Source organism: Mycetomoellerius zeteki, unplaced genomic scaffold (assembly GCF_001594055.1).
Source record: "Mycetomoellerius zeteki isolate Tzet28-1 unplaced genomic scaffold, Tzet1.0 scaffold140, whole genome shotgun sequence".
Taxonomy (NCBI): Eukaryota; Metazoa; Arthropoda; class Insecta; order Hymenoptera; family Formicidae; genus Mycetomoellerius; species Mycetomoellerius zeteki.
This window is the reverse complement of record NW_017256341.1, coordinates 358,982-377,218: the sequence shown is the minus strand read 5'-3', so window position 1 is coordinate 377,218 and position 18,237 is coordinate 358,982. Positions and strand designations below refer to the sequence as shown.

At 35.2% G+C, this 18,237-nt stretch overlaps 2 protein-coding genes across 6 annotated transcripts; both read left to right on the top strand.

Moving 5' to 3' along the window:
- The first annotated feature begins 2,381 nt into the window (after positions 1–2,381).
- On the top strand, positions 2,382–4,014 carry LOC108731849 (uncharacterized). The gene is made up of 3 exons (XM_018462372.1): positions 2,382–2,440; positions 3,292–3,542; positions 3,756–4,014. The coding sequence occupies exons 1-3, from the start codon at positions 2,382–2,384 to the stop codon at positions 3,983–3,985; spliced, it is 540 nt and encodes a 179-aa protein (XP_018317874.1). The 3' UTR covers positions 3,986–4,014.
- Positions 4,015–5,004: 990 nt separating this feature from the next.
- LOC108731852 (leucine-rich repeat-containing protein 15) lies at positions 5,005–17,895 on the top strand. Of its 5 annotated transcripts, none has more exons than XM_018462375.1 (3): positions 5,005–5,099; positions 15,526–15,923; positions 16,018–17,895. In XM_018462375.1, the coding sequence occupies exons 1-3, from the start codon at positions 5,052–5,054 to the stop codon at positions 17,657–17,659; spliced, it is 2,088 nt and encodes a 695-aa protein (XP_018317877.1). In that variant the 5' UTR covers positions 5,005–5,051; the 3' UTR covers positions 17,660–17,895. The 5 variants fall into 5 exon arrangements, with proteins under 5 accessions (XP_018317877.1, XP_018317881.1, XP_018317878.1 ...); XM_018462379.1 differs by lacking the exon at positions 5,005–5,099 and adding an exon at positions 8,139–8,440; XM_018462376.1 differs by lacking the exon at positions 5,005–5,099 and adding an exon at positions 10,627–10,767.
- The last annotated feature ends 342 nt before the right edge of the window (positions 17,896–18,237 follow it).

Genomic DNA, 18,237 nt, shown 5'->3' with positions numbered 1-18,237 from the left:
TCAGTGCTACATAAACAATTAATACTGATTTTCGAATTGATTTTCTCAACTCTGATTATGAGTCCTCTGATGCTATTTTCTCCATGGAGGTTACTACACTTTTCGAAAAAAAAATCTGTATTTATTACATATTTGAGCTATACTTATTACGAATTCGATATTTCTTTTAGACTATATTCAAACGCAGAGATACCAAAAATCTTCTAAAACCGAGTTTCACGATAATCAGATTATTTTTTGAAATGTGAATTTAAAAATTCGAAGGCCAGAATCAAATTCAACGATCCCGAAAACTTTGAAAAGTAAGATCTTGATAATCTATAAGTTATTTTGTTAAAAAAAACTCCGGTTCTCAAAAGGATAATGAAATATATTTATACATGTGTAGATGAGAGGTCGACTATGAAAAATTTAAGTTCTAATTGAACTTAATGGGAGCTAATTTTTCATCAGCAAGCCAATTAATTGCGCAAATACGCCGGACAGAAATTACCTCGTAAATAAGATCATAAATGAAAGAGAAAATAGTAAATAAGTATGAATAGAAAAAAATTAAAATTCTGATCTTTTTGCATTACCTCACATACTTGCGAGGTAGTTTATAATAAATTCATAAAAATATTATAAACTTTATAATTTCATTTAATATTGCATATATTTTAAATAGAAACTAAAGATAACCATAATTATTGTATCGAATTTATAAAATCTCTCAACAGTCAGATTTTAATGTTGTCATACATTGCTTTCATTTTTGTAACTCAGGTTTGTCGTGACGATCAACTGTCTAAAGCGGCGATTTATTTGCCGATATAGCAGAATATATGACGGCTAAAAGCTTGACACACGTTTAATATATGTCGATTAATATTTGCGCATCTCGTTTACGTCTTCACAACGCGTTCGGTTTATAATTTAATAAACTATAAATGGATAAACGTCACGCGCGGACACGTCAGAGACGATTTCAACACGATTAGCAGAAAAGTCGCTTGAATAAAAGTACTATTGCTATTTTGTAACACGTAGATGCGTACATTTCTGTTCTGAGAAATCAATTTCAGTCTGCTATCCTGTTTCAACAAATGTGATTGATTTCTTAAAAATTAGATACCTATACCATTTTGATTTATATTTATTACAAGATATTATTCAGAGCTTGTCAAAATTAATGGATGAAAAAAATGTTTTCGAGAATATTTTTCGTATAAAAGAAACATATCACTGCATTGATAGAAGAATGACATCGCAAAATTAGCAACTTTTCAGTAAAACACTTCATAAATTCTGAACTGATAACGTTTCAATTAGAGTATTGAATATATTTTCCAGTTTATACTGTTTCCACAAGTATGATTGATTTATCAAAAATTACGTATCTTCTATTTTAATCTATATTACAAAATATCATTCGGAACTCGTCGAAATTGACGGATGAAAAATAAAATGTTTTCGAGAATATTTTCGTATAAGAGCGGAACATGCCTGTGTCTCTGTATTGATAAACAAAAATGGCATCTCTCAAAATTAACGACTTTCCATGAGAACATTTAAAAAATTCTGAACTGATAATTCAGTTTTCACATTTCAATTAGGATAGTGAATTGTACTTCCTTTTCATATTATATTTTCATTTATAATTCTTCAAAACTATGTCACGAGTTTTTAAAATTTGACTGTTAAGAGATTTTATAAACTGTGACCCTGTTACAACGTAAATTTTATTCTGATCTCTATCAGAGTTGTGACACTTTTTCATATAAACAATTAGATGAGCTACAAATGTATCATTTTTCCACAAAAATATTTTAGTCTTTAGAATTGATTTTCTTTTGTTATCCAAAAAATGCTAATTTTTTAATTGTATCACTTTTCTATCAACGCAGCGATATATAAACAAACAAAAAATGAAATCAACAAACTACTAAATTTACAATTAAAGCATTGCAAATTGATGCGAATATATTACAAAAATTTACAAATGATTCATAAAATCAAAAGTGTAAATGTGCGTGTGATGATATTATTGACTTTAAAAATAACTACAAACAGGGGAAAGAAAAATATTTACAAACAAACACGTTATAAACAAACACGTTATAAACAAACACATAATGATCAAGATTTAGAATAATACAAACACAGCTGCGTAGAGATTTTCAAGTCGTAATTGGTGAAAATGCGGTTTGTTTTGTTGCATAGAAATGGTAGTACGCGGATTTCAAAATTCACCAGTCAAAAACTTTCTCGTCTGTCCGATCATAAATAATTTCGCAATAAATTCGTTTCATTAGTGAAAGAAAAAGCTATATGAGTGTATACGTAGTGTCGAGGCGACGTTCTAACACGTAAAACTCGTTAAACAATCAAAGAGAATAACCATGGTGATTCATGCTGGTGTGACGCAAAAGGGATCTTCCATTCACAACACAGCAGAAAGGTGACTCTTCCTGTGATTTCAAGTTGGCACGTATTTATGGAACTATTTAGAATGAATTCCGATCAAAATTTCATTCAATTATTGTCTAAATTTCTATTAGGATGTGACACACAATTTCGAATACAACGCTGAACGAAATAAGATTTTAATCCAATTTTCGAAGTTTGTAAGAATTTTCAAATTATTTTTTCCTGTTTGATACTGTTAGGTCCAGAGGACTTCCACGATTCTCCCTTTCGTAGAACTGAAGTTCGTTGAACTGAACTTCCAATGACTATTATGAGAATCAAACTAAAATCCACGAGAAAAGACTTTAAATAGTAATAAAATCTCTCCTTTTAAATAAAAAATCTAGTATCTGCTCTTCTATCATCATAACTGTCATTCGAAGAAAAATAAAAGAAAACGACGCACGTGTACTATAAAAATGCCGAAATCTCCTCCTGAAACGCCACGGTTAAAAGGATAATAAATATATCTATTAGAGGGACGCCAAGATATTTTCTAACGGTCAAGTCGCGGACCAATTCCCACGGATGCGGAGTCCACGATCGTAAAATCGAGAAGCGACACTCGAGAGGGAGACATTCGTTTATCCTGCGACTACACTGCACGTATGCATCTCTCAACGTACCCTCTGCGGATAATTTTAAGGAAAGGCATCATAAAATTAAGAATGCATTTGCCTACATAGACGGTCAACACCCTTTCCTTTCCCAAAATATATTCCGAACCAATCCGGGAGTGATGAAAGAGTCCTACCACTAATTAACAAATGTATTTCATCAATCCGAACCCGACCAGTCAACTCTCGAACTTCCAATTTTCCCTAAGAATATCCCTATATAAAGCCTATGGCGATCTTGCGGGACTTTGGGCATTCTTTGGCTGTCTCTCGCTGTCCATCGCCGTCTCTCGCGAGTTCTCGGACTCTCGGGCTCTTGGGCTCTCGGCTGCGATCTTATTTTCGTAATCTTCGAGTCAGTGATCACATACGGAGTCCAGCTCCAACATCTCCGAGCCAAGTCAACCTCTGAGCCAGACACGGACTCCATCGCCGAGAACTACACTCGAGACGCCATCCACATTATTTCCATCATTAGTAAGTCGCACATTCTTCCCCTCTCCCAGTGTTAATTATTAATCAGTACAAACTTACCTTTTCAAAAAAGTAAAAAAAAGTGCTAAGAATACGTACTTCTTGGATTGGACATTTAGATTTTATTCGAGAAGTACGTATTCTTAGCATCTTTTTTACTTTTTTTAAAAAGGTAAGTTTGTACTGATTGTAAACACCTTTCTCATATGCTTGTAGTGCCCACGCTGATTATTCAATTGCCACGAGCATATGGGACCTACGGTTTCAATGCCGGTTCCGAACGACGGATTTTTCGAGAGGTGTTTCTGTGGGCAAGGATACTCTTGGGAGCTTGCCGGTTTTCCGAGAGGAGACACGAGCGTAAATATTTTGATTCCTACTGGGATCGAATCCGGGACCTCTGGTATGATAGACCAGTGCGCTGTCTGCCACGCTCGCGCTCCTAATTCTCTGTCAAAAATTATTACTCCTCGAAAAATACTAATATACCAATTGAAAAATATATTAAAACCCAGATGTGCTGCAGTCTTAACTAATCAAGCTAAATTCTATCAAATTAAAAAGTAAAACCCAAGTGATTACCTTTGTTATTTACTTAACTCTAACGATATGTATCATTCGTATAAAAGATTTGATATCAACAATTAGCGTCAAGTTAAATCTCATACCAAATTAAATAAAGAATACAATACATAATTGCGTTACCTTGTTCAAGTGTTATCACATTTTTTCCAATCCGGAATTCATTTTGAATATTTCATAAAACGTTCTATTTCATGCCGTTCTGTTAACGGTATTTTTTTTTTCTTGATTTCTGAAAAAATCTATTCCTGAGAAATCCTGTGGAAATCTCCACTGTCTCTCGATATAAATAATTAAATACTTCTCTCGGTATAAATAATTAAATACTTCTATTTATAATTCGTTACGTGTGTATTCGTTATCGATTACTATATCGGAAATTAACTACGATGATTGTACGACAAACAGCTTCTTGGAAAAATGTGGACGAAATGAAGTCGTCGGCGATGACGAATCCATCAACGATCGTTCTACAACCAAGCACGATTTGCGATAATCGAGTGCGTAAACACGATGTAATATGCTATATACATGTATGTGATGGCACGTTGAGTTTTGCCATCGTTTATCTCAAGTTTAGGCCTGTTTTCTTTAGCTGAACTTCTTGCATGATTCATCTTTTCTCTTTTCTTTTTATTCGTTTTCTTTCACATTGGACAGTAAAAGAGAAAGGATGAACCGTGCAAGAAATTCAGCTGAAAAGAATAGATCTTTTAATTCTCCCTTGGGAGAGGCGCTGCAGTTTTTTAAACCTGGCCTCCCGGCGTCATTCTCGAGCAGCCTGCGCATCGTACAAGCGACGCATGCGCGCGTCTCTCCCCCCCTCCTCGCCCCGTCGCGCGGGTCTATTCGTACGTAGCCGGTATTAATCAATCACCTGTTTCACCGTGTACGCGATTCTTTCTTTTTACGCGATCAACTACTGCGCACATGAGGATCTCGACCGGCTGTGAAAAAACGAGCGCAATAAAGGAGAACGTGAGTCGAAAACATATTTTGACGTGTTTTTGACATATTTTCTACTCACTAGGAATGATGGGACACAGAGTGTGTATTGCAATGAGTGAATTGTAAAACGATGAGTAATTAATTTCGAACCGTCGCGCGAATGTCTACCTGAACGGAGAGCGATTCCCTCATCGTCGTAATGAGAAATCGGAGTCGTTTGTTAACTTTTACAGGACGGGGAAAAGTCATTATATTGGAACTAAAATAGTGTTAAATTTTGCGGCAAGAAATACGATAATAAATTATACAAATCTTATTTAAGGAAAAACTGTAAGATTTAAAAAATAGACCCCCGTCCTTTAAAGGTTAATTGGAGAAAATAATAGAATAGAAAATAATAATAAGATTGAAAGACCGCTAATGTTAAACGTAATACTTTAAATTAAGAAGCGCCATAACGGTCAGAACGTTAAGATGTTGAACTATTGCAAATTCATTTAAATGAATTAATTTCAGAAATGATAATTGCGTGCCGATATGGTTGTCGGACTTTCAACGCAATCAAATCTGAAAATATTAATAATCCCCCCAAATTTCCCAACTTAAAAACTGTAATAAACTTATTGCGAAAAATAATGCCTCGGCCGGGAGTCGAACCCGGATCTCTTGCATTCCGTGCGAGCGTCCTAAGCCTTAATATTTTCAGATTTGATTGCGTTGAAAGTCCGACAACCATATCGGCACGCAATTATCATTTCTGAAATTAATTCATTTAAATGAATTTACAATAGTTCAACATCTTAACGTTCTGACCGTTATGGCGCTTCTCAATTTAAAGTATTACGTTTAACATTAGCGGTCTTTCAATCTTATTATTGTTTATACACGCGCGCCGAGAAATGCGTAACTCTCTATATATATCAATTATTGCGAAGAATAATGCTAAAGTCTCGGTAATCTAAAAGCTTAGGACGCTCGCACGGAATGCAAGAGATCCGGGTTCGACTCCCGGCCGAGGCATTATTTTTCGCAATAAGTTTATTACAGTTTTTAAGTTGGGAAATTTGGGGGGATTATTAATATTTTCAGATTTGATTGCGTTGAAAGTCCGACAACCATATCGGCACGCAATTATCATTTCTGAAATTAATTCATTTAAATGAATTTACAATAGTTCAACATCTTAACGTTCTGACCGTTATGGCGCTTCTTAATTTAAAGAATAGAAAATATTCCGAAAGCGTATATATTTAACGTAATATAAAAAATGCTTCCTGACAAGAGACACAGAATGCGTATCATACATCGTGTATCATTTCATCCTTGTTGTTCGAATATTAAAAAAGAATAAAATGACACATCGTGCGCATCATGCATACTGAACGCATCTACGGATAACATAGGGTGCGTTCCGAGTTAGGCCCATCACAAATGACATGTAATTTTGTGTGTGACGGCCTTAACGCATGAAGCGCATGATACATCATTTGTCCTTGTTGTTTATCAATTAAAAGAAGGATACATCATGCGCTTCATGCGTAACTCGGAACGCACCCATAATGTAACAATAGATCTGTTTTTTATTCATTGCATTAGACTGCACTAGAATTCTCTTCCTTGCTTTCGCCAAATATCAAATATATATCCATCTTACTTTCTAAAATTGTATAGTTCATCCACAGAAAACAGATCTAATGGCTACGTTTACACCGTGCGCTTAGTCCGTGACTTATACGATAGATGTCTTTGGCTACGTTTACACCGTGCGCTTAGTCCGCGACCTATACGATAGGTGTCTTTGTTTAATATACAGGATAAACAAGGACATCTATTGTTAGGCCACGGCCTAAATGCACAGTGTAAACGTAGTCAGTATTTAACCTACAAGATAAACAAGGACATCTACTGGTTACGTTTACATCGTGCGCTTAGTCCGCGACCTATACACTGTTAAATCTGTAGGGTCAAATTTAACCTAGTGTGAGTTACCACTGCTCCTACTAAATATATCATTATTTTTTACTAATACGATAATTAAATTTGACATTATATCGTGTTAATTTGATACTATATAGTGTCAAATATAACCACTGTTTTAATATAAAATAACGATTTGATTGAGTAGGAGCAGTGGCGACTTATGTTAAGTTAAATTTGACTCTATAGATTTAACAGTGTACGATAGGTGTCTTTGTTTAATATACCGGATAAACAAAGACATCTATTGTATAGGCCGCGGCCTAAATGCACGGTGTAAACGTAGCCATTGAATCATTACATTCTTGCTTGTCGATGTTGAACAAATATGAAATAATCACTGCGTTACATTAGTCGCTAGGCTGGAAGCAAAAATATAGTTCACAAAATTATAATATTTTAAAATTGATCCTACGTGATTTAAAAAAATTACATGATGAACGATAAGGGCGGAAAGGCTTATGCCCGTATTCATAGTCAGACTTTATATTTAAGGAAGTCTTAAGGGCTGGTCACCAAATTATCACATTACAATCGTAAAAAATCTTTGAATTGACTGAACGGAATAAAAAATCCTTTTACAAGATATTAAAGTAGACGCAAAAAAATTTTTAACATTCTTTCGATTTTAGTATAAAATCCACTGCACCACCTTCTAATTTTGCGTCTACTTTAATCTTGTAAAAGGATTTTTTGTTCCGTTCAGTCAATTCGAAGATTTTGATACGACTGTAATATGACGATTTGTGAATACGGGCATTAGTCTTGCACACAACGCATAACGTATAATGCATAAGAAAATAAATCAAAGTCCTTTATTTTCTTCTTTTCCATGAAATAAAAGATTGGTTGAATTTTTATATCTTATGCAAAAATCTACGCTTCTGCCCTAAACCTGGAGCGCCACGTAACGTATCTTCCATTATCGCGGCGCAGTCAGCGTTAACTCCGCCAGCTAAACATCGTCGTCGGAGAAACGTAAACAAAACGTATCTCTCACGCGCGCAAGAGAGATGCGCGTTTACGCGGAAGCCGCGTGCGTCGTTTATAACATCCTCGTCGCCGTGATTTTCCTTCAGTCGCCGAATCGCACGCGCATCACGGCGCAGTTTGACTTTACCGGCGGTTCTTCTTTTTTTTTTCCTCCCCGCATATGTTCCGAGCGCGAGACACGTTTGAAAAAAAAAAAGTTAGCACTGTCGCGCAAGCGCACATGTCCGACGTCAGATTTCGCCGTGTCTCCGTGCGGGCTTCCTACTCCCGCATCGAATATCGTGCTCGTTAACGAGGATACGTTATCGGGCCATCGTTCGCACGCAGATCGCGATAACTGGCGATAACGCTCGACAAAGTATAAGGTCCCTCGCCGGAAACGTCGCATCCGCGTCCCCACGGTAAGACGAGTCCCTCGCCCGATGGGACAGGTCGTACCGACCGTCCCGGAGAAATTAGGAGAGGTTAGGAAGAGCGAGATCGCGTTCAATCCGAAAGCCGTAGCGGGATTTTCTAACGTTTTACCAACGATTGTCGCTGTCGTTAACTAGGGACAACCAATGAGGGCCACGCTTTTTTCCAGAATCTTTGCTGCTATTGGCTGTTGATCGCTGGTTAACAATAGCGACAATCGTCGATAAGGTGTTAGAGAATCTCGCTGCAGGGTCGGCTGAGGCGACGACACACAGTTGGGTTTTACGTTTTCTTTCTGCAAAAGAATTTCCCTCTTGTAAGGTGTTTCAATAAAACAAGTGTAATAATGCAAGGCCTTTTCGATACGAAATCTTGAAATCAAATTTCTCCGCTTGATTAGTGTTGGATGAACCTTGCTCCGAGATGTCTCTCGAGACTTCCTTACAAATTGGAGATAATTGCACGCGGACCGGCATGTATAGAGTAGATATACGGGGTGTCACAAAATTTTTCGTATATTTTGATAGTATGTTCTATGAATTAAAACAATTAAAAAAAAAGTTATATAAACAGAGATCTATTTTATTTAAAAGTTATTAAAAACATATGAAATATGTACCAAAAAAACAATTTCATTTATATTTCAAATTGCCGTCTGCGGCGTCTGCCTATGTCAATATAAACTTGACGTTGGTGGGATTTTGAATTTATCATCTTTTTTTGCAAGGAAATCTTCATAGGAAGAATAGAGGAAATCTACAGGAGGGTTTTCCCTCTATCCTTGTAAAAAAGAAGATAAATTCAAAATTACATCAACGACAAGCTTATATTAACATGAGCAGATAGTAATTTGAAATGCAAACTTAGGTGAATTGTTTTTTTTACATATTTTATACTTTTATTATATTATAACTTTTTAATAAAACATTTAAATTTATTTGAAAGTTTATTTAAATTTATTTAAAAACCTATGTTATATTTTTTTATTATTTCAGCTCTTAGAGTATCCTATCTAGTAAATTTTGTACGAGAAATCCGGGACACCTTGTGTAATGTATTAATATATATAATATATCGTATACATATAAAACGGCGTCCATGTAACAAAAATATTACGCATAAAAAAATATTATAGATGATTAAATACGTAGATAAAATGTTTATAATTTTACTTAACGAAATTATAATTCGGTTTCTATACTCATTGTTATACATGTGTAAAAAAATACATGTGATTCTTTTTATATGTATATGTGTAGCATAAAAAAATATTGCAGATATATACAGATATCTGCGGTATTTTTTTATCTGTGATATAAAAAAATATCCAATGTTTTTTATACTTTTTGTTTATACATAGCAGAGAAGAGTAGAAATCGAATTATAAATTTAGTAAGTAAAATGATAAATATTTCATCAATCGGATGTATTTTTATGCAATTACGTTTTTTTAGGACAATGCAAAGCACACGATTAGAAATATGTAATTTATTTAATCATAAAATCTAAATTAAATCTGAAAAGTATTTAAAAGATAGATTTTATAGATGTTTAAAAGATGGATAATTTAATAATTGATCATTGTAAAATGCCGGAGTAAAAGTTTAAATAATTTTTTTAACAAGCTAACCGGCACGTATTGAAAACTATATCTTGAAGTTGATTCTTCATTGTATAACAAGCTCCAATTGTCGCATCGTCATTGTCACGAATCAGCATAAAGATTACTGTCTACAGTATGAATATATAAACTCGCTGAAACTAAATGGATTGAAAAAGAACTCGTCATCATTTTAGTTCAGTTTCAGTTTCAGGTGTGCATTCTGTGCGTTTTAATCCTTCCCCTTTTGACTAGACATTTGAATTATAATACAAATTTTTGTTCATTAATTTCTTTCCAAAAGTCATATTACATGCATATATGAATATAATCGTACGTAAAATTGATATCTACTAAAAAAAATAATGTTTTTAAGTACTGAAACAGTATTTTAGAAATTTCACAAAAATGATAGATTTGTAGTGTTGCTTCTTACGCCAAAATATTATAAGCTAAACACACACATACACTTTAGCTTACACTATTTTATACTTAAAATACTTATACTTTATACTTATAATTAAAAAAAAATTTTTTTTTTGCTTTAGCTGCTAAAGCAAAATAAAATGTGTGACTAAATTTGGAAAGACGAAAGAGAAGAAAAGAAGCGAAAAAACGAGGAAAAAACGTGTAAAAAACGAATGGGCCACAAGAACGGGGCCCGAAAACTGAATGTGTTCCACGCACAACATGCGTACGAACGAGAGCGCCTCGGTAGGTTTTAACCCTGAGTTCACTCGGATATGATTTAATTTAACCGCGGCTCTCGGCAATCCGACCGTTCAATCTATCTCTGTCCACCGACGAGTGCGCGCGAGTCGTCTCTTCTTCGTCAGTACTCTCGGTCTCCTTGGCCTTTTCCTTGTGGTACGTAAAAACAACATACTCGTACCTCCAAAAACATTCCGCTTTCACGTGCTATTATACGTCGCGCTTAGTCAATGGGAAAAAGAAGTCAATTAACAAGTTATTTACTTACGCTTTCTAACGAAAAATTTAAAGGTAATGAATGAAGGATGAGAAAGAAGATTATTTTCATATGTGGCATTTGGTTTTTTACAATTAGTGCATTTACAAGATACGTGAAAGGTCACTTTGAAATAACTCACACTGTCTTTTATCCAAAGGATGTCCTGAGAACTTAGGAGACGTAGAGAAGTTTTCTGGAAGTCTTTAGGATGTCTCTTGGAGATCTGTGCTGTATGGAAATAATCGATCAAGTTCGATCGTGAAGCCACTTAGAGAGAGAGAGAGAGAGAGAATCGTTGTAGAGCAAGAAAATTTTTGCAATAACATATATCTACGTAAGAAAATATCTCGTAAAATTTTTAAAAACGTAGCTATAACATAGTTTCAACACAAAAATCTAATAGATGTTTAAAAGATGTGCTACTTTTTAGGTCGCTTTGAAACTCTTACATTTAAATTTTTGTATATATATATATATCGATTCTCCGCACATAACTTACCACTTATATATTGACTCGATGTATTCGACGATAGGGTCAGATTACAGATTACCTACTAACTATTCGATTCGACAGTAACGAGGTTCGAGGAGACCTCGGTGCTCTTTAATGAAATAGCCATTCTGTGGAGTGCAATGAAGTGTAATGAATGAGAGAGTTGTGCGTCGTGAGTGAGACATTATTGGAGCAAATGCTTCGAAATTTTTTTTTACGTAACACATGATTTTTATAGATGGATTTCGTTTATCAAAAATGTGGTGATTACAATAACAATTATCGTAATTAGTCGTTTTAATAAATACACCAGACATGTTTCTGTATAAGTACAGGTAAGTAAAGTACATAGAGATAAGTGACAATAATGATTATCAAAAAATTAAATATACATTTATAAGTGTACACCACATACGTATATTCATATGCATATTTCATACTTTGATAACTTCTATTATATTTCTTTGTATTATTATATACTTACTAAAAGTAGATTTATTTCTATATCTGTTGACATATATAAATAACGTAATAGTAATCATTAACTAAACTTACATACATATATATTTTGATGACTGTATATAAATAATTTATTGCGTTATTTATATACTTGGATTTATACACTTCGACATAGTATATAACGATAAATCCGGAGATATTGCGTATGAAATAAAAAGCATCTCAACAGCTTGAACGCAGATATACGTGAGACGTCACGTTTGATGCACGAAGAATGAGATATGCGGTAGAATACTTCGTGCAACCTTGTGGCAGCAGAGTCATTTTTCATGGCCGTTACAGGTTAGAGAAATATAGGCGAAGCGTCGGTCTCCCGTGGTGAAATGCGCCTTGATCCATATCACGTCGATATCACGAAACTGCGAGATTTTTACGTGCACGGAAAACAGATGTTCCGATATATTAACGTAGTTTGCGCGATTATATGATAAAATGATTACACGGTTTTGTCGCAATAAAATGACTGTACGGTTTTGTCGTGATTCATTTTCCTTGTAATGCATAATTAGAATCTTTCTTCAGAAGGATGCACGCTATTTCTCGCAGGATATAATTTTCTTCCGGAACATTCAGTTGTCCAACGAGATAGTTTTATGATAATTGAATGAAATTCTTGGATTCGGCATTAATTTTTCAATTGTATAGTTTGAACGGATTTATCCCACCTTAAATGAATATTTTCTGTACAGTACATTAAGGATTAAGGAATAAAAATATTATTCTATTAAATAGTTTCTTATTATGTGCATTACATTGATAGATATACATATATCTAACATCAGCGATGTTGTGTGATATATGTATATCTATCAATATTTTGCAATGTACAATGAAATCGTTACATCCAGAGAACAATATAATCAATTAATTTGAAATTTTCCAGTAACGTTGAGAAAGTAAATACTGTAAATTCAATAACGCTCTAATTAAATTTACAAATTATTGTAGAATTTGTCAGTAAATAGACAAAACCCGATACGTTTAATCGAAGCAACTTCTCTAGATTCGCAAGATATAAAAATTAGTAATAATATTCTGCGTTTCATTTATGCATATTTTAATTATACATGTTTAATTATATAGTTTTAATTATAACATTAATTATACGTATATATTAATAAAATTCCATTTTATTTCATAAATATTAAAAAAACGCACCTTTTCGCTGCATAATTTCAGTTTATGTGTCAAACAATATAAAAAATTTACATATAGCACTTCATAATTTTACTTGTTAATATTCTAAAATAAACATCCTTGCGCTATTTATGTACAATATAGCTTGCTAGAAGGTAAACATCGCAATTAGCGCTCATACTTTTCGTCAAATATATATTAGGGACATATGCGCAACGGAGTTGACGTAACACAATTTGACATTCGCTGGCGAAGTGCTCGAATTATATATTCGCACAAGTATCGCCTTTATAGAACATCCGCCAATTCGTATAATGATATTACGAAGCGTTCTTATGCAATGGTTAGCACAACTCGCAAAAGACTAGAGAGACTTTGGCGCGCGAAATTTAATAAACTCTACTCTCTCTCGAAACGGCGATACAAGATCATTTCACTTCTCTTGAGTCAATAAAAACAAAATTTCATAAAATTGTATTTTCTTTCCAAAAGAAATTCAGATAGTTTTTATGAAATAATATATGTATTATACATTGATAAAAATTGAAAATATATCAATTATTCTGATCTCTCATTCTAATTATAATTCCACTTAACTTATTTCTATTTGATTAAAGTTGAAATCATTAAAGAGATTTTAATCGTTCGTGATTTATCGATACTTTAGCAAGTTTATTATAGAAAAATCGTTTCTACATAAACTGAATTTTTGCAAAAAATGCACAAATTGTGGATGCAGAATTAAAAAATTTAGGGACTTAGGAGTGCATTTCTATTTAAAAGTAAAAATACAGCTGAAACAAATAATGATTCTTTAAAATTACGAAATAATGTATAATCCTATAATTTTCTCTCGTCAAATGCAAATGTATTGTTTCCTAGAGACAAGACATTTTACGCGGTTAGGTAGATATTGATTTGGCAAGTACATCCTCAGAGAGAACAATGGCACTCTGTGCGTTAAATACAATTGTCCAACGCATGGATGACTCGAGTAACCCTACCGGAAAGAGCCAATACGAAATCATTAAATGCATATAACAATCATCAGAGAAAGAAAGAGAGAGAGAGAGAAAGAGAGAAAGAGTCGTCGACGGGAACGAAGAAAAATATTCCGACACGTTGAATCCATCGATCCAACGAACGCCTCCGTCATCGCGTAAATTCCACTTGGAGGATTCTGGAGGACCCGTCGCCAAAGAAAATCCCCGGTCAAAACGCTACCGCATAAAGAAAGAAAGGCGACGCTCAGCTCGCAAAAAGGCACCCAATGTCTCGCCCGAAGTCTGAATGCAAATGATTTCATCCCCGACACGCGGCGTTTTCTCGCGTGAAGGGAGGATCCGCGGGTGAGACGGTGTCCGAAAACTAAAGAATCGCGGCGCCAAAGGCAAGGGCGATGCCGAGAAATATAGCGATGGCCGGTAAGGGTGAGGAGTCGGGGTTTGTCTGGCAGTTTCGAGGAGGCAAATGTACGTCGACGGTAATGGTGATGGTGCTCGCTCTCGCGGCCAAAGGAATATTGTGGGGGATGGTTCTCCTCATCCCCATGCGCAGCCGGGCGTGCAACGCGTACCGTTCTGGCGAAAAGCTCCGACCGTGCAGTTATCTCTACTGGCCAAAGGCGTCGACGCGTTCCTTTGTAATACATTCGCCAGCGGAAAGAGTTAGTCGAACGTGAATCGTCATCACGATGAATAAAATCGTACTTGCAATTTAGCTCTTGCGGACTTACTCATTTACACTAATTTGCAAACGAGACGTCACATCATGGAACCAGGAAATCCGATGTTTAAATTCCTTAAATTAATAGGATTAATAGTTTCGTGAGAAAATCAAATATAGTATATAGATTTCTTTAAATTTGCATGTAGGAATTGATGTCTTATAATTTATTGACTGTATTCATAGTCGGTTCTTATTTTAAAATTGCCTTTAAGTAATATCTTAAAGATGTTAATATGACTTTTTGATTAACTTATAATTTTTTAAGACTGTACTTAAGATGGTTTTAAATATAAGAATCGATTATGAATACCGGTCATTATTATATTATATTTTAATGTACAATATATGAATTTTATTATATATTATATATACTATATACATTTTAATATATAGTATATATATATTATTATTTATCTTCTTTAATTCTTCAACATTCAAAAGAATTAATTTTTTTTAACATTGCTAAATTATATTTTCTGAATTAACATTTTTGCTGATTGTTTCCAATATGTGAAAAGAACGTTCAATAGTAAAAATATGATATATGGGGGGGGGGAGACAGAATTACTTCAATGTACCGTTATACCTAATTATGACTAATTTTTTTTTTTTATTGTTGGTACAGATTATAATGGCAAAGATGGCAACAGCGTTATCTCTACTTGTGGTCTATTTTATTATTACGACATCAGCCCTGAATAACGAGGAGCTGCTGGAGCAAGAATGCCCTGTGGATTGCCAATGTCACTACTTTCGCGTCAACTGGGTGACGGACTGCTCGGACAGCAATCTGACGACCATTCCATACAACGAGCTGAGTCATAATGTCTATATTTTAGACATGAATGATAATAATATTGCAGACATCAGTCCGTTTCCAGAATCGATCAAATTGAGGCGTCTTCAGATGGCACACAACCGATTAACTGAGCTAACATATGAATCATTTGCTGGATTAACGTACCTTCTGGACGCAGACTTCTCATATAATGCCATTACGCGGGTAGATCCCGAAGCGTTTCGGTAAGATGATTAGATATCAATTATATTCGCCAGTAGTCATTCCATTCTCAGACGTGTGATATAGGTTTTGTCGATCGTACGATTAATTCAACAGAGACAACCCGGGTCTAATTACATTGGAACTCCAACACAATCCCTTGGACGAGGTTGAGGAACCCTTCCTGAATTGCCGTACGCTGCTGTACCTCGATCTGAATTCATGCGGTATCCGGCACCTCAACACGCGCTTCTTCTACAACACGACGAATTTGAATAAGCTCGATCTATCGTACAATCCCCTGCAAAGGATAGAGCCGGGCCCCTTCGATCATCTGACGAATTTAGAATATCTCAAGCTAAACGGATGCAATTTAACCTACATATCGCCTGAAGCATTTTCTCACCTGGAAAATTTGCGACAGTTAGAGATAGCAGACAACGAATTGAAAACATTGAACTGGAGAAGCGTTCTCACACCGTTGGTGCGTTTGGAACATCTAGATATCCGCAAAACCGGTATCACGAATCTACCGGGTGATGCCTTCGCCAAGAACTTATATCTCTTACAACTGGTTCTCGCAGACAACGAACTGTGGCATCTAGATGTCGAAGATACGCTCGGTCACAACTTGCACAGTCTACAATCTCTAGACTTATCGAATTGTAATTTACAAGATCGCCTATCCGAGGAAGCTTTTAGAAACGCAAGCAAGCTACGCGTACTAAATCTGAGCGGTAATCCAATGTTCGCTAGCGATTTAACTGCCGTTCTGCGCCATTTGCCAAAGCTTCATAAGCTCTCTCTCAGCAATTGCAGTCTTCGGAGGTTACCAGATGCTTTTGATGTATTTGAACACCTTGAGGAACTCGACATTTCTTATAATCCATTATCTGACGCATTCGTCAGTCTTCTCAATCCGCTAAGCGCTTTGGAATATTTAGATATGTCTTATTGCGGTCTCGGTTATGTTGCAAATAACACTTTCGCACAAATGACTTTCTTGAAACAGTTAATTCTTTCGGGAAACGAACTTCATACTTTGGAAGAAGGATTGTTCGCAAATTTGACGCGTTTGGAAAGCCTAGAGCTCAACCACTGCGACCTCAAAGCACCCCTCGATCCAAAAGTTTTTGGTGACCGCGAATTAACTGATATAATAGAACTCAAACTCAGTGGCAATCCGTTGATCGTACCCGATGAAGGCTCGCTGCTCCCAACGCAGCTGTCCAAGTTGGAGATTCTAGACCTCAGCAACTGTGGCTTCTCACACTTGAACGAAGACATATTTGCTACAACGAATAATCTCACTCAATTGAATCTTTCGGGCAACACAATATCTGGTGTAGAAAATTTAAGCTCTTTGAAAACATTGCCCAGGTTAGAACATATAGACCTTAGCAACAACAACCTGCGTACGATCAATCCGAAGATATTCAAGGCAAATCCACGTTTACTATCGATCAATCTCATGGGAAATCCGTTTATCTGCAATTGCTCTATCACAGAGACCTGGGATTGGGCTGTGCAGGAAAAGGGTGATCTTCATGTGCTCGTTGGCAGTCAACCGGCCAATTTTGAAACCGGCTCAGTAAAACGAAGGAAGAATCTCTCTTGCGCTTACGACGAAGAAACGTATCGAAATATGATAGACGGCAGTCAGTCAACAGCGAATCGCAAACACTATCCCAGCCAATTTACTCCTTCTCGTACTTGGGCTAAATACGTTCGTGAATCTAATTGTAATCGGCGTTTATGATATGCGGCGATTAACTATCAACATCCGATGTTGAACGTCTACTATCATAAGGTACGTAGATATAAACAGGAACTTTGAGCAAGTTCCGCACTATCATTGCAACGTCGTCATATCGTGCAAGCCATAAACTACAATATAACAATGTTGTAAAATTTATATTTCTGTGGCATTATTTTTGTAGTCATAGGATTAAGGCAGACCTGCAATAGTTTACAGTTTATATATTTGAAAGTATCGTCAAGTATATCCGTATTGAAAGTATTGAAATGTTACTAAGTCAAAAAAATACTCGATTTTGTGTATATATATATATATATATTGTCCTTTTTTTGTACATAGTATAATAATAATTCTTGTTCTCTCTCACTCTCGTCGATCAGATTTTGTCTTCATGTATCCAATTCGACAAATACTTATTTAAAAGTCAAATTAGAATAGATCAGTTGCCAATGATCGACGTTAAATAGAGAAAGTTAAAAAGAGATTTAAAAAAATTAGTGAGAACTAAATAATTTTATGTATATCTACATAAAGATTGTAGTTATTCTAAAACAAACTCAACAAATATATATATTATC